Source organism: Laccaria bicolor, genomic scaffold, assembly GCF_000143565.1.
Source record: "Laccaria bicolor S238N-H82 LACBIscaffold_1 genomic scaffold, whole genome shotgun sequence".
Classification (NCBI taxonomy): Eukaryota; Fungi; Basidiomycota; class Agaricomycetes; order Agaricales; family Hydnangiaceae; genus Laccaria; species Laccaria bicolor.
Window position 1 is genome coordinate 2338305 of NW_001889872.1, and position 20013 is coordinate 2358317.

Below are 20013 nucleotides of genomic sequence, written 5' to 3' on the forward strand. Positions count from 1 at the left end.
TAATAAATGAGTTTAAATGAATCTTCCCTCTTTAAGTATAAATGTCTTAAGGAATCCTAAGATTAAGCTGTCAGCAGAAGGCCTGAGTTAGATTCAGTCACATAATATCTCCTTACTTTGTCCAAGGTCTGATCAGAACTAATACTGAAAACTGATCAGCTTAAAAAGTACTGAGAGAAGTATGCAGAAGTGTGTATTGGTGTAAATGTATGTTGTATCTGTGATTTTACTTCTATTCCAGTCCCATTCCTGCGGATTCCTGTGGATTCTGGTCCCATTCCTGCGGATTCCTGTGGATTCCTGCAGATTCCGGTCCCATTCCTGCGGATTCCTGTGGATTCCTGTGGATTCCGGCGGATTCCTGCAGGAATGGGAGGGGCACTGTAAAGTACTGCTTCTTCGCAGCAACCCCACAAAACGCCTACTCTTAATTCCGCTAAGAATAGCAGGCCTCTGTGAGTACCTTCCTCAGCAAACCTGACGTCATTTTGATGTTGTTCCCAGACCTGTTTTTTTCTTCCTTTTTCAAGACGTTTCGTCCAGAATTCCTGCGGATGACCCTGTCATTCAGTCAAGTTCTCCGGCTCATCCTCACCAAAATTACATCATTGAGAGGGTAGAGCTTGCACAGTCAGCCTATGTAAGTAAATCATCAAAAGAATCTAACTCAAGCACAACTTACATGTCCGATAGATCCAAGTCGATGGGAAGCTCCAGAAGCTTAGGCACAGACATAAGCTCACACCAGATCAGTGGCAATCAATGTATCATGATGATGAGATTCGAGGTCACCATATCCGCATAGAGCTCTTTAGTAAGTAGCTCAGAGCCGATCCATCTACTCTTTCCTTTCTAACTTGCTTTCAACAATTATTTCAGCCCACTTAGGACATGCCACCAAGGTCACGATTAGATATCTTGGCCTTCTCATTACCTTTGCTGCTTGGGTCGCTCTGTTGTATGGGATGATTCATGTCCGTGGGACAGGGTGGAAAGTAGTGATGGGTGTCGTAGCTGCAGTAGTCTGGGACTCTGGGTCCAATTCTGGAAGTTGCACAAGTTCAACTTTGTGCCGGGCACAACCTGGCATATATTGCCGATGTTGTGGCCCCAGATTTTTGTCAGTAGATGGGCATGGTTGACAGGTTGAGATGTCATGGAATATTTCTACACACTTATCTTTGCCATTAATCTTGTTGAAGTTGTCGACTGAGTACTAGGCAACATTCAGGGCTTATACGGGCTTTTGTACATCAGCAAAATGTCCAATTACACTTTGGTAACTTAGACTTTGATGTTTGCAACTTTCAGCAACTATTTCAACTTTACCGTGAACTTTCACTTCAAGAATACAACTTTGACTTTGATTTCTACTCTTTGAACTACTTTATGAATGTTTTGCACTTTGGAGTTTCAAACTTTGAAAAGAGACTAAAAATTATAAAATTAGAATACTGAAGGCTATATCATGAGCATGATAATCCATATAACTATTTACGTAGAAGGCTTGAAAAGAGTCTAAACAATCATTAAAATAAAAGTTGTGAGGAAGGCGTGTTGCACCATCACAAACACCCATCAGATGAGCATGAAAGCGCAATGCCGTGATACCGGATTGAAAGGAAAGAGCGGACACTGCGTGCGACGAGCAGCCCGCGGAAGCCTTCGATATCTTGGGGGCCCTTTCCTCCATGAGCCGACTGCCCAAATACGTTCTTAAAACATTCCTCGCGTGCCAGACTTGTCACTGGGAGTGAAGTAAATGGCGAGAGCAGAGGCGTAGATGTGCGGGAGGTTGGGGATCGGGCGCATCATGTCGGCTGAATATGGAGGCATTAAGCATGCCCCTAGCTTGGAAGTTGACGCGTGCAGCGGCTAACGGACTGCTTCTGAGGGTAAACAATTAGTATTGTGCAGGATGGACGAAGCAATGTAGGTACTCAAGCACTCACCATTCACGACCTTCTCCCATTCTTCACGACCCAGCGTATCAGCTCGTTCCCCACACCCGCGTCCTTCCGGCAGAATTTACGTGTTAGATTTGAATGTTGAGATTTCGTGTATGTGTTATCATGGTCTTGTTCGTCCTTCGCGTATCACTTCGGTTTGTGGTAGGTAGTCGTCACAGATTCACTTGTGAATCCTCATCGTCGTGTGTGTTGAGCTGACTGCTTGTGAGGGTGGAGTGACTGAAAGTGAGAAGAGAGCGGAATATGATGGCAAGCAAGGTTATATCTAGTAGCCAAAGTAAGTCTTTGAAATGCGATTAGAGGAACAACTCGAGTAACATACCTCAAAATGATATGGCAAGATGAAGCTGTTTTCATTTTTGCGCAAGTTGAATTGCCCGGCCCTCAGGAGGATGACGTGATCACGAATTCACGTGACCTTGGTTCAAGTGAGAAATTTTCGCGCTCTTTCTTCCTTCCCCACCTGTCCCTGCCATCCTCGCTGGTACCGTTTGTATTGATTGGTCGCTGCTCACTCTCTTCTCCACCTGTCTTACCTCCACGTTTCTCCACCCACTGTGCCTCTATCCACTCCTCCGCTTCTCCCTGAATTTCAAGTCTCGCTCTTAGATGGCAACCCCTTAGGTGATAGATCTACTAAGCATTCGTTTATCTGTTCCTTTAGACTCTCCTTGAAAACATGGCCTTCCTAGGACAGCTCAACATATCTCCCTTCAACAACAACTGGATCTTGGAGTGCAGTAGTATGCCTCTAGTGGAATGAAGCCGTCTTGCGCAAGTCTTTTTTTTTCTATCTCACTCGCGGATGGGGTATTGATTCAACTTCTCTCTGATATAGTTTCTGTCGCGGATCCGGTCTTTCGTTGTGAGTGTGGGAGAATGGAGCATTGGTATGCACCATTACAGACTCCTTGGTATTGCATACTGACGTGCAATTTCATTGCTCCCCCAGACCACCAGACGAACTCCACAACTACCACTACCACAACCAAGACACGACGATCACGAAGATGACCGCACCGTGTTCATGACAATGATAGCGAACCACAATGACGACGTGTTTCCACGACCACGTTCATGCAACCACGACCGCCACCATACCCACGTGCAATCTCATTGCTTCTCCAGACCGCCAAACAAGGATAGTGGTAGCGGGAAGGTTGAATAGCGGCGACTGGATGGATGGAGGCGAGAAGTCGCCGAATCAGCATTTAGCTAGGGCTTTATCCACTTACGTCTACCATACATTATCTGTATTAGATACTGAACATCAATACCATTACTATTACCTTCTTCCGATATATAACATGCTTGAGATTCAAAGTTACTAAATAAGTTGATCAAAGTTTGCAAGCAAAGATGCCAAAGTGCTACGGAAAGATGTATTTGAAAGATGTTTTCAACTTTGTAAAGTAGTCCAAGAACTTTGAAAGATGTTTTTCAACTTTGGAAAGTAGTTCAACAACTTTGAAAGTTCATGTACCTTACTTTCCAAAGTTGTTGAACTCTTGCAACTTTCGCAACTTTACAACTTTGCAAAGTTGCGAAAGTTGCCCAAAGTTCCATGGGACGTTTTGCTGATGTAAATGTCAAAACTCAATTCCTATCTAGGTGTTTCGCCCGTCACACCTTACCTACTAATCTAAAGGCACCGAAGTCAGTGACCTTCATCTGCATCTCTTATCGTGCCCAAAGGAATCTTGATCCAAGTATCCAACAAATATCCCCATCCTCCAGCTGCTTTACAACACATGCATATTTTCCCTTCACCAGTACAGATCCAAATTCTGCACCTTCTTGGACCCGTATGGAATTGTGCCCAGGATATGTTCAGTTGAAGTGTTGGAACGTTCTTCTAGGGTTTCTATGAAGATGGCATATACGCAATTCAATGTCCAGCGTCAGATGCACCCGGTTTCCTCCCTAGGTTGCTCAAAGTTAAACGAACTCTTGGATGGGAACTCGAGTCCTCAGTACTCAGTTATAATATCACACTCATACCCGACTGCTGTGAACACCACCATCCAGTGTCATTTTTGCATGGGCGGACCTACGGATCATAGGATCTCTGATCTACTGACTGTACATACGTACATGTAGTGTTTGAAAGTCCGGTTCAGTCCGGTTTTTTGATGCCCAGGGGCATTAACTGCAACCGTAACTGGTCTGCCTTTTCCCCAGAAGTCAAAAGACCAGACCGGACCACAAAAAAACGCGGTCTGCGGTCTTTTTGCGGTCTATAGACCAGTTTCGGTCTGCATCGGTTTTAACCAGTTTATGACCGGTCTTTAGGCTAATATTTTAAAATTATGAATCGGTAAATTTATTAACATCTCTATTAGCTTCAAAACGAGCTCAAGAACGTCAAATTCCGTTAGGAATTGGTACTTTTATAAAATAAGTCTGGTACATCTATTATTCCCAAAAGTAATTTACATTTTAATTCATATCTCTCTCGTTTTTTTACCAAATCATACGTTCTTGGGTGCGTTTTAAAGGGTATTTAAGGGACTACAAAAACCCGGTCCAAACCGGTTAAGACCGGTTCACGTTAACCGGTTTTTTTGCGGTCTTTACATCTCAAAAATAAAAGACCGTAACCGCAGGTCCGGTCTTTTGCGGTCTCAAGCCAAGTGTTGTGATTTCGGAGTTCGAATCACACCCAGATCACGCTTGCCCGCGCCAACACTTGTCCCGCAAATCACACCAAATCACACTTTTTGCAGCACGTCCCACGCCAAATCACACTTTTTTCCAGGACAAGTCACAAAACGGACCCGCCAAATCACAGTTTGGATCACACTTTTTGGCGGGTGGGAGACCTGACTTGTCCTGGAATCACACCTCCCACCCAACACTTGTCCTGGACCCTGACTGTTTTCTCTCGTGCCTCATACCCTTTCCGTTGCGGCCGCTCATACTTAGCTCTCCTCTCCCTTACCTTGTAAAATAGATTACCAGGTAGAAGCCTCGTTATTTAAATAAATGAACTTCAGTTCCACTCAGCTCACAAGTTATTTCCAGCATCAAGGTTTGGCAAGCCCACCTCCCGGAAGACCTACAAAATTTACTCTGTGAGTTCTGGCTCAAATTTTATGATCTTGGGCTTTACTTGATGCTGACTACTACAGGGAGCGCCTCCCGAGTTTACGAAATGGAACGCTCATCCGTTCAATTTTGGCATTCGGTTTTGTGGTGAAACCATGCCCATAAGCAGAAATTGAGATAGCAAAGTAAGTTCTTGATCAATTTTTACGTTCTTAGGCTCTACTTGACCGGAACTGCTCCAGGAACCACCTCCCGAGTTTTCGAAACATAGCGCCTAGCCGTTCAAAGTCGGCGTTCGGTTTTGCGGAGAAATAAGGTCTATTACCAGAAATTGAGACTTACAGGTAAGTTCTCGCTCGATTTTTACGTTCTTGGGCTCTACTTGACCTAAATTGCATCAGGAACAACCTCCCGAGTTTTCGAAACATAGCGCCTAGCCGTTCAAAGTCGGCGTTCGGTTCTGCAAAGCAATGAGGTCTATTACCAGAAATTGAGGCTTACAGGTAAGTTCTTTCTCGATTTTTACGTTCTTGGGCTCTACTTGACCTAAATTGCATCAGGAACAACCTCCCGAGTTTTCGAAACATAGCGCCTAGCCGTTCAAAGTCGGCGTTCGGTTCTGCAAAGCAATGAGGTCTATTACCAGAAATTGAGGCTTACAGGTAAGTTCTTTCTCGATTTTTACGTTCTTGGGCTCTACTTGACCGGAATTGCTTCAGGAACAACCTCCCGAGTTTGCGAAACGTATCGCCTCACCATTCAAAGTCGATGTTCGGTTCTGCAGAGCAATGAGGTCTCTTATCCTAAATTGAGGCTTACAGGTAAGTTCTTGCTCGATTTTTACGTTGTTGGGCTCTACTTGACCGAAATTGCTACAGGAACAACCCCCCGAGTTTGTGAAATATGGCGCCCAACCGTTCAAGTTCAGTGTTTGGTTCTGCAGTGGGGAAATAAGGTCTCTTGCTGGAAATTGCGGCTCACACAGAAGTTCTTACTCGTATTCTATGTTTTTGGGCTCAATTTAACAGGAATTGCTTCAGGAGTGATCTGCCAAATTAATGAAATTTGGCACACCCTTGTTCAACTTTAGCATTCGGTTTTGTAGAGAAGTATGGTACATATTACTAATGTGGCTGAGTACAGTATGTGTGTATGACCAAGTAACTGGGAACGATTATAAGACGACGCAATAGAGATTATTCTTGAAGATATTTGTATGCTACAGTGGATGAGAGGCTCAACAAAAAAAATGAAGAAATAAAAAGAAAAGACAAAGAAAAAAAGTTAATGATACAACGAAAGCATGATTAATTCTTAAGTGGCCATGATGACATCCCCAGAGGAGGGAGCACTAGACTCAGGGCAAGGGCCACCTACCTTGCCCTTCTTCTAGTGATGTGCAAGGGTATGGGAACCCTTAGGGGTACGTGGGTAAGGGTACAGTGGGTGAGGGTAGAGGTAGCAACATTGAACCCTCAGCCAAACCCTAACCCTCACCACGGGTTAGGGTTACCCGCCTAATTCCGAAAGGGTAGAGCTTAGGATTTAGCATGTCCAAACAACATGAACAGGTCTCAAAATCACATGTTGAGAGGCAAGTTGAATTGAGAAAAGATGGGGGCGTCGGCTTGAAGGCAAGTTGAATTGAGAAAAAGATGGGAGCATCGGCTTGAAGGCAAGTTGAATTGAGAAAAGATGGGGGCGTCGGCTTGAAGGCAAGTTGAATTGAGAAAAAGATGGGAGCATCGGCTTGAAGGCAAGTTGAATTGAGAAAAGATGGGGGCGTCGCCTCGACTTAGCTTCGTAACCATTCATGTACAGATCCGGTAGACTATATACTGAAATTTGACTCTTGTGGAGCAGCAAATGCTTGTCCGACATTATAAACACGATATCTACATATTTCACTGCTCCACAATACATTCTGCCGGCCTTTTAACACGCAAAACCATCCTTTTCTTCCATCGCGAGGAGCCTGGCCCAACCTAGTTTTCAGAGTAAGTAGCCGAAGTCCTATAAATATCAGGTAAGTTATGAGCATTTATCTAAGAAATGGCACCTACCCATAGTAAACCAATTCCTGAGCAACGTCCTCTCGGCGTTCGCAAACGCTTCCTCGCTGCCAGCCTTGCCTCCACCGACAATGTCGACCCTGCTGCTGTTAAACGGCGAAAGCTCGAAGAGGACGCAGCCGTGTTGCGCCGACAGCAACAGCCATCAGTCGAGCTTGTGGTCGACGACGACGACGACCTCCCTTCCAATTCACTACCATGGAATGCATCACGAATCATGGAGGCCGCTGACGGAAGCGACGACGAGGATGTTGAGATGGTTGACGACGACCTCGACGACTTGCCTAGCCTGATCCCTGTAGACTCCAGTGAGTGTGGGGATGAAGACCATGACGGCGATGACGACGATGAGGAGGAGGAGGAGGGGGAGACTGCCGAGGCAGAACTAGGTAAGTTTTCTATTGAACTCAAGTGTCATTGACGAATACTCACCAAATTTTGCCAGCGCGTCTCATCGAGGATTGGACCTCGCCCATCTACGCTTTCTTTGGCCCAATCCCAGACATCACCTACAATGCCGAAGGCCGTCGCGCTCATGAGTTCCGCTGCTCAGCAGGTGTATGTAAGGGTAAAGGCACCAACAAACGAATTGTTCGGCGTTACCTCGATACGTTGGACCGGACATCGAGCAGTAACCTCAAACGTCATGCGATCCTTTGCTGGGGAGGAGACACTGTCGCTAAAGCCTTGGATGCAAAGGTTGACATCGAGTCAGCTCGCAAAACTCTTGGCGGGCTTCAGGACGGCTCAATCACGGCAGCATTTGAGCGCAAGGGGAAAGGAAAAGTATCGTACTCACATCGCCAACACACCAAAGCGGAGACTCGGTAAGAGAGATAGCATGTTCAAGTTATTCATCCTCTGACAATGACCTGATAGGGCCGAGATTGTTCGCTGGGTATCTGAAAGCATGCGCCCATTCAGCATCGTTGAGGACCGAGGATTTCGCTGCCTCATGAAAACGGGGAGGCCAGAGTATTACTTACCATCTCGTTCAACTGTTTCCCGTGATGTCAAGGAAGTGTTTACGAAGGTGCGAAAGAGGATTGCTAAGATGCTTCAGGTCAGTAACGAGTAGCGTTTAAAAATGGCATAACAGACACTTACCTTGTATTAGGAGCACGACGGTAAGATAAGCTTTGGAACGGACGCTTGGACGTCACCGAATTCCAAGGCATACATCGCCGTTACTGCCCACTTCGATCGGAATGGCGTTCCATTTTCTATGCTTCTTGATCTTGTCGAGGTTGCCCAGTCGCATTCGGGATTGAACCTTGCTGCTGCATTTGCTAAAGTTCTAGATGATTTTGGAATTTCAGATAAGGTCAGTTCATATTTGTTTAACATCAGTTTCGGTGACTCACTGTTCTGCAGGTACTCAGCATAACTTGCGACAATGCCGCACCAAACGATACGATGATCGACGAGCTTTCCAACCTCTTGGACGACTTTCCTGGCGCAGCAAACCGCACTCGGTGCTTCACACATATCCTTAACCTCGTCACTAAAAGCATCTTGAAGCAGTTCGACCTTCCAAAGGCTGAAGCAGATGACGCGCTTGATGCCGCAACGCAAGCCCTTGCTGATCTTGCTGTAGATATTGAAGTTGAAGAGGAGCTGATGGGGAATGATTTAGTGGAGGATGACGAGGAAGATGACAGCAGTGAAGGACTTGCTGATATTCGAGATGAGATGTCCGCGGAAGAGGTTGTAGAACTCGACGAGAGCTTACGGCCAGTGCGTTTGGTCTTGGTGAAAGTAAATTCAGTCTCCGATTCAATCTAGCGTAAACACTAAATTCACGTTTGACTTGTTTTCATCACCAGCTCCGTAAACTCGCCTTCGCCGTCAAGAATTCGACAACGATCATTCTACCACAATGGTTCTTGATTCTCAAGCAACATGCAGAGGTGAGCATAGCAGCCAAACAGAAACCTCTCTCACTTCGGATGATGCCTCGGGATGTCACTACACGATGGAATTCAACATTCGACATGCTCGAGTTCGCGCTCTTATACCGCAAGCCACTTGACGAATTGACTGGTATCCGTGAGATGAAGCTTCGGTCATATGAGCTCTCGGAGATGGAGTGGACGATTGCAGAAAAGCTTTCAGGTGTTTTAAAAGTACGTCGCTTCGCTTATTCACATTTTGTTACTCAAAATTTCTCTAGATCTTCAAGCAGGCGACGCTCTTTTTCTCTGCTCAAACACCGAACCTCTCAAAGGTCATCCCTGCTATGGACTACATCGATAAGCACCTCGCCTCTGGTGCACTCAATATGTCATATCTCCCCTCGATCCGGGCTTCCATGCTGATTGGGAAGAGGCTGCTAAACAAGTATTACAATATGACAGATTATTCGGAGGTATATCGTATCGCAATGGGTAAGCTCAACTTTCTATACTCTCAAGACTTGCAACTAATGTCCGCCCACTCAGTGCTCGATCCAAAGCGCAAACTCGACTATTTCCGATCGGCTGGATGGGAAGAAGAATGGATCGTGACTGCACGTGAGATCGTTGAAGAGGAATTTGATAGAGGATACGCAAGCATGTCTCCTGACTTGGAGGAACCAGAAGCAGCATCGGTACGTCGCATATAATTCTAACTACATTATAATTCAACCGAAGTTTCCTAGGCACCTATTTCCCAATCGGAGAACATCTTCATCGACTTGCTGTCCTGTTCAAGTTCGGCGCCTGTCAACGAAGAACTTCGGAGTGAGCTGGCACAATACCTGAGCACGGGACCTGAGAAGGTCAAAGACGCACTTCTCTGGTGGGTTGAAATGCGCGCTGTCTACCCTCGCTTGTCTCGGATGGCGCGGAACTATCTATCTATTCCTGGTATGTCAAATCTGCATGCCAGTTTGTCATAGGCCTCACCCTCGTTTAGCCACCTCTACCGATGTTGAACGTGTCTTCAGCAAGGGGCGGCTTGTTCTATCTCACATCCGTAATCGACTGAGCGTCGCATCAACTCGCGCGTTGATGTGTCTTGGGGCTTGGAGCAAGTTGGGCCTCGTCCGTGATGCTGACATTAAGGCCGCAGCCAGCCTTCCAGATGTCGTAGGAGAAGAAGATGAGTTGAGAGTTGGGTGGGATTATATTACATATGATTAGGTAGTCCTGCAGAACGTCTAACTAGCTTGTACTACATTCAAATTTCATCTGACCCTTGCGTCCACCCGCTGTGGGTTTCTGACCCTTCAAACCCTGTGCAAACCCTCACCCCTACCTTCAAAATACCCTTACCCATGGAAAGGGTACGGGTTCACGTGGGGTCAGGGTAAAGGTAAGTGTGAAAACACCCGCGGGTAACCCGTGCCCATCACTACCTTCTTCTGCCGCTTTGTTTGGAGTTTGCGATGAAGCTGCGGCATTGAGAACGTAAGACGTGTATCTTCAAGAACTTGGACAGCTTGCGAGGCCGTAAGCCCAGTGCTAATGGAGGTCTCTATTCGACTGATGAAAAACTGAAATTGAGACCATTTTTGACGGGCCTGAAGAGGCAGATTAATGTTGTGTTGAGAGGTGAACAATGTGAAAAAAGACATACAGTGGTGTTTTGGCGAGGACGCCATGCAGCATGGTGTCCCTTGTTTGACCGCTTGTCCTTGCGAGAACCCCATTCAGTCTCCACCATCCGCAATGGAGGCTTGCGACCAACTCCCTCAATAGCCGTGCCCTCATCCCAGCACTTCCAGAGAGAGCTGACATCAGAAAATTCACCCAAATTGCCTGGGCCCCAACAATCCCAAAGAAAATCAGGATGGACAACCAGACTGAACAGAGCCTGCCATCCACATGATGACACAGAAAAGTCGGGGTAAGCAGTCATTGTAGTCTGGTCAGACACAAATGCTGCTGCTGGGGGAAGAATGATGTCGAAGGGGGTGGGCGGCGCCAAGGGACCAGGTGAGAGCCGTAGCACATGATACTTACTGCCTTTATGGTTCACAGACACCACATATCGTGACGCAGCTCCCTGGGAGTGAACAGAAAGCAGCTCTGGATCGACTACAGGAGGTGGTAGAATAACACTTTGCAGTGGTGAGGTTGGTGGGATTTGACTTGGACTGGCTGCAGTGGCAGCATGGAGTGGGGTACCCACACTTGCCACCATAGTTTCCATCGAGGGAGGCTGCGGCAACAAAAAGTTGGAATGTGGCCCTGTTGGGCTGGGGGTAGCTGAACGAGAGCCAACAACGGCCACATGAGTTTTTACACTACGTGATGGAGAGAGCAGCTCAGTTCGACGTGCAAGAACTTCAAGCAATGAGTGGGATGACTTGACAGCTTCCGACAGCTCTCTTTGTGACGTTGAAAGGGAGAGGAAGGCGCTCTGTGTTGCGACCTCCTTAAAGTTCGCTGCAATCTCGGTATCTACTTGGAAGTGGGCCTCAACTTCTTTCCGAGCATGAGGCCATCGTGAAATAAACTCGGAAGCCAGGGACGACTTAAAAATTGGCATGCGGCTAAATAGCGCTGAGTCAGGAAACTTTTCGTGGATGGCAGCACTAGCCTAGCAAAGATTGAGACAGTGAGAATCAGTAAAAACTAAACAGAGTGATGAGATGTAGACGCACCCGCCAGAAGAAAGGGCGAAGTTGTTGCAACAGCTCAACAAAATTGACCAAGCCCTGGTTGACGCGTGCCTTCCCTTTGAGCTCAACAAGTACCCTCTCCGCAAAAGGGAACAATTGGGTTTGGAGCTCATCGGGAACAGCAACAGTGGCCCAGGGAACATGATAAGCCTCCCCAACGTAGAAACCTGCCAACGCCGTAACCGCCTAATGACTAAATGAGTTTCCCTCAAGGAACAATTGGCCTAAAGAAAACTTACAGACTTTGGAATCTTGGCGGAATAAACCTCACGTTGAACGGTACTTGCCCAGTGTCCGATGGCACCAATTTCATCCATTGTAACACTAAAAATGATGAGCAGCAGCTGGCACACAAATAAGTCATGACGTACCCCATCTCTTCAAGGTGGGTAGGGATAGTCTTGCGGGCGAGGTGGAGCTTCTTTTTCGATTTGATGGATGTCGATTCAAGGAATTTTGTGTACATTTTTCGGAGGGCATCATCACCACAGGCCTTCCCCACTATTTTTCCAAACATAAGCTTTACCTGATAGTTTGGTTTAGTAAGGAACAACATTGATTTCAGATGAGGGCAGACTTGCCTTGCGCCAGGTCAATGGGTAAGACCAGTCCCAACCCTCAATCTTCTCACACACATTCTCCTGGTCAAATATGTAATGCAAAAGGATAGCAAGAGCTCCAACAGAGCAACGAAGCGGATTGTGGTGTGGCAGCACGAAGTTGTAGTCCAGTTCCTGCTTCTGTTATCCTCATCTCAGTAAGATATAAAACCAACAATACAAGTAAACTACAGACTCCTGGCTTCGAGACCTTTGTCTCATGATAAAGGGAAAGTACACCAAAATAATATTTACCGACACCGCAGTGTCGCCCGTCAGGTGTTGTATAGTTAGGAACAAGCAGGGAGTGGGGTTGAAGGCAGCTGAGCAGCAGATTGATGAGCTCATCGCCACGGTTGAGAGTGGTGCACTGCCAAGTCCAGCTAAAATGTGCTTTGATGACTGATGGGACTAGTGAGATAATGTCGTTAGCGATGGTAGAGAAGACATGTAATGGAACTCACGTTGATCGAGCTTCGTGAAGATAGCAGATGTGATCTCCTCGAAGTGCACGGCGTGCAGCTGTGAGTCCAGTATCGTGTTTTCGCTGATGTCGAAAAACTCGTCTCTGGAAAGTATAGTTATGAGAAATGGAATATGTAGGTGGGGAAAACTGACTTACTCAAGGCGCAAGCGTTGGGATTCTACCATAAGAGCCTTGTAAAAATCCTGGCTCCTCGATGTAGATGTGGGCCGACGTGCTTGCAGGGTAGGGTCGTTGTCGCACTGTCGCTGCCGAACGCGGCCGAGCATGGTCATATTCTTTTTCAATGATGACTATGGCATGAATATGTCAGTTAATGAGGCTCAAACAAAGACAGGGGTCACCGACCGATGATAAGCGTGCCGGGCCCTCCTTTGGGTGACCTCGGGTTGTAAAGAGGCTCCTTGTTGCAGCATACTTGAGGTATTCCATGGTGTGGTTGGCATCGACGATGTGGTCAGGGATCGTGCCCGCAGCGATCGCTATGGGTACCCAGCGCTGCCGTGCAGGCGTTAGTGATGTCCCCTTGCATAAAAACTGATAAAAAACATACCCGCCACAGAGAGAGCACGCTCTTCTCTGTTTGCTGCCCACTTTTTCGCCTTGTGTCCATGATGTATGCATCAATCTAAAACTGGTCATGATCGGCAGGTAGAAGCTTGAGGCAGAAAGCGCGTACCCAAGCTTTCGAGCTTTCTGTGCCTGTGATGAAAGGGGATGTTACTCAAGACGTTGTGCTGGATGAAACTGAACTCACCCAACGTATCGATCTCCATAGAATCCTCGCGTGGCCCATCGTCACCTTCATCGTCACCGTGGTCATCCTCATCGTCGCTCTCTTCACCCGGACCGTCGTCTGCGTTCTCGAATCCGTGGTTGAAGGACTCTTGCATCGCTTTTGCGACGTCGACCGTTTGGTCTATCCCAGCAACGACGGCGCCTGCAGCTGACAGACTGGGGGTCTCTCTTTCTGTCTGTTGGCTCTCGTTACTGCTTGGTATCCTTCGTTAGCGTGAATTGACTCCTGCACAGAAGGCCGAGACAACGTACCTGGGTTTGGGCAAGCATTGCTGGTCATGCTTTTCAAGCCGCTCAACAAGCTCACCCTTCTTCCCACCGACCTTGAGGTTCCGCTCACGGCATAGGCTCTTTAGAGCAGGGACATTCAAAGAATAGCTGTAGAAAGTAAATAAATCAGCAAACGTTCAGTACTAACCATTGCGGTGCTTACTAGAGTTTTTTTGTGCTCTTCTCATTTGAAACCCGGCCTGAATGAAAACAAGATGTGAGCTCCCATTGAACGATGTACCACGGCACATTGAAGGCTCTTGCCTTGTCCTTTTGAGGTTCTTGCTGGTCCACTGGCAGGCTGTCTCGATGGCAAAAGCGGGGCTGAGGGGAAGGAACAAGGTTCGAACGCGTTCAAAGAGCGCTGATGCCCAACGCACCTTCTGCTTCGGGAACGGCTGTGGCGACGCTTTGGGAAGGTGCGGCTACAGACGCCGATTTTTGATGGGCAGACTCCGGAAAAAGCGCTGGATCAATGCTGAAGTTGTCCATCTGCTGAGGGGTGTCGTTGTCTGGAAAGCGGAATGAGGGCGCGCTCATGAGCGTATGACACGACGACGAGGACCTTGGAGTGGAGAATACTAATAATAATATTTATTGAATTATCTACATAGTATGCTAAGTCAGCGGGAGGACTTGGCCTGGTGATTTCCAGACCCTAATCCAAGTCACAGTTTGATTGTGATCTGCCAGCGAGATCACACACCCGAATTGTGATTTAGGGCCAAGTACTTCGCTTAGGGTTCTTTGGTCTCGGTCCGGTCTGGTTACAGTCTTTTTCCAGTCACGAGACCGGACTTCCAAACACTACGTACATGCGCACACCGTGCATCAGTCCTTCACCTACGTGTGGCGTTTCGAAGGTTGGCTAAATTGAGTGTGATCTCTTTGAACCCAGGACTTCAGTATCCCACAGACACCAAGAATAACGCCTGGTTCTCAACTGGTTCTATGTCGACGGTGATAATCTGATTCAGAACAAAAAAAGCCAACTATGATGTGGTAGAGCCTGCGAACGGCACTGTAAGAGTTGGGCACAGGGTAGATGAGACTCTTGCGGGCGATGGCAAGAAAGCATGTGTGTAGACTGCTACAACTTACATTACTTCAAGTTAAAGCTGAGTTATATATGAAGGCCAAAAGTCAAGGTCAGAATAATAATTCGAGGCCACCGTCCACTGACCACATTTGCAGAACCTCACGTTTTAAATACCCGATACGTTAGTAGAGGGTTCTTACACCCTCGGGTTCACTCAAAGAAAATATTTTCAAAGTTGTACTTGTTTGTTCCCCTCGTGACCCCATCTCGGCCCTTCCCGTCGTCGTTATTTTTAGCGTTTTTGAGGATCCTTTGCAGTTGTTTGTCCATCGGCTCTTTTTGCCGTCTCTTTGGGTTCACTGGCGATAACCTTTCGTTCTGTGCCCTTGTGCTTTTGGTACGACGATCGTTCTTGGCGGCACGTACAATAATGCTTTTACGATGATGGCGGTGTACAGCCTTGAGGATTTTACTTATTCAGAGGCCTTTCTCGTGAAAGAGGTGTTGTGTGGCAATGATACTTACGCCATCATATTTTTTAAGTTGACAAGTTAGGTAGAAGCTTTTGTTCTGTGCCCTTGTTCTTTTGGTACGACGGTCGTTCTTGGCGGCACGTACAAACTTACTAAGTGGCCTTTTCTCGTGAAAGAGGTGTTGCGTGGCATGCACTATCAAATTTTTTTTAAGTTAACGAGTTAGGTAGAAATCGATATAATGATGTCCAAGGAGTAAATAGATGTCCAAAGAGTATATAGATGTTCCACGTGGCAAAGTAGGAAATGAAAAATCATACATTCGTCCAAAAGATTAGTTGCGGCCGTGATTCAGTCAGTACTCAGTAGCGAGTACGGTCACTCCGAGTTACCACTGGCATCCCTCACAAGTTTAACAACTCAGGACTCGGGTAACAGTGAAAACCAAAATTCATAAACTGCTGCGTTCCGCTGAATGAAACTGCTCTGTTAACATGTAGTATCTCCCACAATAAATCTGTGCAACGAAATGAATAGATTGCTGTGACTGACCATGTACACCACACAATACTATACAGCACGCTGACTCGAAACTACTAAATGTGTAAGCAACGGAACTTGCTGTGACCAACGTGATGGAAGATTGGGTATCGGGTTTTGCGCCCGCAGGCGCGCTAAGTGGTTATTCCTGGATACTTTAGTATCTAGGTTTTAGAAACACCATCACACGTTTGTTTGTTGAACAGCAGCTTTGGTATTAAACACATAAACAAAAGGCACACAGCCTCCACAGAGCACCTTTGTCACACGTCACGCTCCAGAACGCGTCCACGTGTTAGCGTTATCCTCTTATATTAGCTGCAAATCCGATTCTTCATCTTCTTCACCGTCTCTCGACGTCCGTGGTACGCAATGCCTCGTAAGTTCCACTTCCTTTTGGTCTAGCGTGCTAGCCTGATGCTGGGCTCCAGGCAAGCTTTCGTTGACGGTGGGTGATACGCGTCGACTCAACAGCGTGGACTGACACTGCGGTGCAGATAGAAGAGATTAAACACATATTAGGCCCAAACACTACCGATGCATTGGTGGAGGATTGGAAGGTAGGTGGGCAGATGTCCTTCACTTTTCGACTCCGACGCGACCATTATCTCTTCAGGCAAAGTTACGGAGAATGATAGGCGACTATTTCGATTTAGACAGGACATACGGTGATCAGCCTGAACATGAAGCCATGGCTGATGAAGAGGTACTGATCTTCTATCGTTAATATTGCATGTGATCACATGCCTTCGTTGTCAGCTAGCCGTTTTATATCCCATGTTATACGACGAAGCGGATGTCAATGTTGCTCTTTGAAAAGAATTGGCTCACATGTACATGTCCAAAACTTTCGGCAACAATAGATATCAGAAGTTGCGTTGAGATAGTATGGACGCATCGGTGAAATGTGTTGTTCATTCATCCAAGGTAGGTATCGACTACATCGTATTGCTTTGTGATTGCTAACATGAGGTTATTGGAAAGTTGTGACTCACCTCATGTGTGCGCATTGTGTTGATCCTTACTATTAGCGCTTAGCACGTAGCCAAACATCGCGTTGAAACTGTATACTCCGTGTGGATAGGAGAAGTCTTCCAGTGTGGTTGAGTCTACGCAACCACATATTCTTGACATATTCACTCCTTGTTGACAGGATCGTACAGTTTAAATAATGAATATTATTCATCGACCTGCGCAACTGGACATGAACGGAACAGATCAAGTTTGAAGCAGCAAGCAGCTGCCAGAGTCAAATCTAGCTGGGAAAAAGGGTCAAGAGCTGGATCGGAAACCATACTACTTGATTGCAATTGTAATTGAGTGTCAATCCATTCATCGCGCCACGGTAATCTCAATTTTTTCCCAATGGTGGTGTTGACGGGGCCCGGGTACATGATGCCTAAGGGATACATCAGCCAGCGACTCTCAAAGGTAAGGAATGCTGGTGCTCACTTGTTCCACAGATGTGGTATCAAATCCTGCATCGACCACAACTGGTAAACGGGTCGCTTCGGACACATTTTGCACATGAACTGGCAAGGCGGTTCCAGTGCGTAGTGGAATGGCTTCCGTGAAGCATATCCCCGCGGCTGGGGGTGGAACTGGTGCTTGTACGCGATGACATCTTTGCCAATGACTGGCCACTCCATGTTGTGACTACAGCGATGGAATGCTGATTTAGATCGAGGGGCAAAAGATCAGAGAAGAACTAACATTTCTTTGACGTGAGACTTCGCACATGGAAGGGAAACACTCTTTCCAAAGTGTTCCGGGCAGTGGTTGCAGCCCCAGGCGGTTGCATCGGCAGGGGGAAAGATGGGCTCATGCTCTTTGACAAACTGTGTCGCTTCTGGTGTAAGAAGCTGCCAAAAGTATACTGATTCTATCGTTGCATGTGCAATCTATAGAGCTGTCAATAGCTGAGATGATGGACCCCAAAGAAAACCTACACATTCCGTCCACTTAAGTGCTTTCCGACCTCGAACGCCTCGCACAGACGAGATGGGGCATGCTTCACAGAAAAAGCGGGCATCAATCAGGTCAAGATGTTCTGGTGTCGTTGTCGCGGGATCAAGCTCCAAACAGCGTATGAGAGAACATACAGCAGAGTAGCCGACCGAGTTAAACCGTAGATTCATATGGCAAAGTCTATCATAACTTGGACGACTATTGCTCATGTGTGGACAAATGTTTGTCCAGCCGCAGAGTGCCACACCACATAGCTGACTGTCCAAGCATACCCTGCAAAAGAAAACGGATGTTGCCTGACTTACCCGAGCACGCGAGTCCATGGGGGGGCTGACGTGTTCAGTCTCTTCGGGCAGCAGTGAAGCCAGATGTGCGATCTGTGAGTTCATAAACTCTGAAATAAGCCGAGGAAAACGAGCTAACGCGGTTTCCCTCGAGAGCTCAGCCATAGGATCAGCATCGGAGGAGAGGAAATCACTGAATAGACTGTCTCTAGAAATTTGGTGAAGAGGTGGGACATATGCCCACTGTTCTGGCTTCAGCGTCATGCGATACTCCGTATAATATGACTTGACGACATTTTGACGTTCCCAAGACAATCTCTTCATTTTCTTTCTGTACACCATCGATTCAATATCGGGCTTGATTTCACGGTAGACTGGAAGAATAGATCATTGGAAATTGGAAGGCAATGGCATGGTAAGGTGTTTACCCTTGCCCGTAACTCGTATGATACGCCTAGCTCTGAACAACCCACAAAGGACAAGCCGTTCAGCAGCAATTGTATCACGTAAATCATGTCCAGTGTTCACAAGTCGGGTCAGGCATCTGCGTTTAGGTATCTGAGCATATCAAAATCATTACAACGGGCATAGCCGCTTACCTCTTTAGTGATTCCCGTTGTAAGCGCCCCTGGTCACAGAAAATCTCAACATAAACGCCTTGCGCCCATGTGTTGGCTTTTCGCACACTCTACTCCAATGAGAAATGGTTGCAAAGTTTACAAAAGTACGCACAATGTTATTCTCATCACATTTTTCTGCAGTGTCAATTAAGAACGTTTGATAGTTTTCGGCAGCGCCTGGTACCTCCGCGTCGATGTCGGCCAGAAACCGCTTGACCTCGTCGACTTTTGCCTTGACATCCTTTCTCAAATATCGAGCATAGCGTCCCTCCATGTGTTCAAGCGCCGGGTTGTCAGTATAATAGGTCGTGCTTCCTATTTAGATTGAGCCTTCTCATCTCATGAGAACTGGCTCACTTACCGTGACGGAATGATTTTGGAACCAGTGACCAAACAATGAAAAGCTTGTCGTCGGGATCGTCTGGTACGATGTACAACATGTCGCGTCGATGCACCACGTGAATATTCTAATGGAAAGAGGGGTCAAGCACAAATAACCACAGACCACGCACTACTAACTATGCATACACAACATAGCCGTTTCCGAAAGGCAAAGTCAGCGAGGGCCCCATGATTCCCACAAATCTGTTGGCGCAGTAGTGTTGATATGAGCTGGATCCCGCTCAGAATTTAAGGCGCAGGAGGCTACTCACATCACAAGTGTCTGGACCGAATAATAAAGATGACCATTGTGGCTCTGATACGTCTTCGGGGCAAGTTGGCAAATCGTCGTACAGACGGAAAGCACTTTTCCACACCCCTCTGTATGTTTGATTCAGAATCACGCCTCTGAATGTTTTGGTAGATTGCACCAGGTGATACAGATCCACAGGGTGTAGCCACCCAAATATCTGGACGAAAGGTAAGGAAGAGTCCGAACACGGAACGAACAGGCTTACCCCGTACAGGACATCAGTCGGCAACATAAAAAACCTATTCAAATCCAACTGTTCGCATCCTGTGTGTGTTCTGTGCTTCTTCAATCTTAACTGCTTCATGATCCAGCCGGTCATGTAATTTGCTTCAGATGCGTGATTAACAATGCAGGCCCGTAAAGACAAGTGAGATTGTCGAACCATGGAAGTATGGGCTATATGGCGCCCTCTTGGGCACATCTGACCGGCCTTCTAGTATGTCGTCTACTCCCACTCCTTCAAATGGAACATCTTGGTAAGGCTCGGCCAGCAAGTCGCTGGGAATGTTGACCAGATTCAAGGTGGCAAGATCTTGTTCGTCCAT

General features: G+C 46.9%; 6 protein-coding genes across 6 annotated transcripts; 4 read left to right on the forward strand and 2 right to left on the reverse strand.

Moving 5' to 3' along the window:
- Positions 1-181: 181 nt before the first annotated feature.
- Positions 182-1381, forward strand: LACBIDRAFT_321139 (uncharacterized protein; the record flags this gene model as incomplete). The annotated part of the gene is made up of 7 exons (XM_001873533.1): positions 182-189; positions 242-383; positions 406-455; positions 544-640; positions 694-814; positions 880-1120; positions 1312-1381. The coding sequence occupies 7 exons, from the start codon at positions 182-184 to the stop codon at positions 1379-1381; spliced, it is 729 nt and encodes a 242-aa protein (XP_001873568.1).
- A 1638-nt stretch (positions 1382-3019) lies between these two features.
- Positions 3020-3301, forward strand: LACBIDRAFT_301598 (uncharacterized protein; the record flags this gene model as incomplete). Its single annotated transcript, XM_001873534.1, has 1 exon — positions 3020-3301. The coding sequence occupies one exon, from the start codon at positions 3020-3022 to the stop codon at positions 3299-3301; it is 282 nt and encodes a 93-aa protein (XP_001873569.1).
- Positions 3302-4955: 1654 nt separating this feature from the next.
- On the forward strand, positions 4956-5183 carry LACBIDRAFT_301599 (uncharacterized protein; the record flags this gene model as incomplete). Its single annotated transcript, XM_001873535.1, has 2 exons — positions 4956-5044; positions 5102-5183. 2 exons carry the CDS (start codon positions 4956-4958, stop codon positions 5181-5183), a joined length of 171 nt encoding a protein of 56 aa, XP_001873570.1.
- Positions 5184-7010: 1827 nt separating this feature from the next.
- Positions 7011-7309, reverse strand: LACBIDRAFT_301600 (uncharacterized protein; the record flags this gene model as incomplete). Its single annotated transcript, XM_001874186.1, has 2 exons — positions 7011-7031; positions 7082-7309. The coding sequence occupies 2 exons, from the start codon at positions 7307-7309 to the stop codon at positions 7011-7013; spliced, it is 249 nt and encodes an 82-aa protein (XP_001874221.1).
- Positions 7310-16274: 8965 nt separating this feature from the next.
- On the forward strand, positions 16275-16718 carry LACBIDRAFT_301603 (uncharacterized protein; the record flags this gene model as incomplete). The annotated part of the gene is made up of 5 exons (XM_001873536.1): positions 16275-16281; positions 16334-16350; positions 16400-16462; positions 16519-16608; positions 16662-16718. 5 exons carry the CDS (start codon positions 16275-16277, stop codon positions 16716-16718), a joined length of 234 nt encoding a protein of 77 aa, XP_001873571.1.
- Positions 16719-17061: 343 nt separating this feature from the next.
- On the reverse strand, positions 17062-20013 carry LACBIDRAFT_291835 (uncharacterized protein; the record flags this gene model as incomplete). Its single annotated transcript, XM_001874187.1, is given in 12 exon segments — positions 17062-17301; positions 17355-17558; positions 17616-17803; positions 18176-18528; positions 18583-18698; positions 18754-18842; positions 18887-19089; positions 19136-19241; positions 19287-19292; positions 19428-19625; positions 19674-19795; positions 19815-20013. The coding sequence occupies 12 exon segments, from the start codon at positions 20011-20013 to the stop codon at positions 17235-17237; spliced, it is 1851 nt and encodes a 616-aa protein (XP_001874222.1). The 3' UTR covers positions 17062-17234.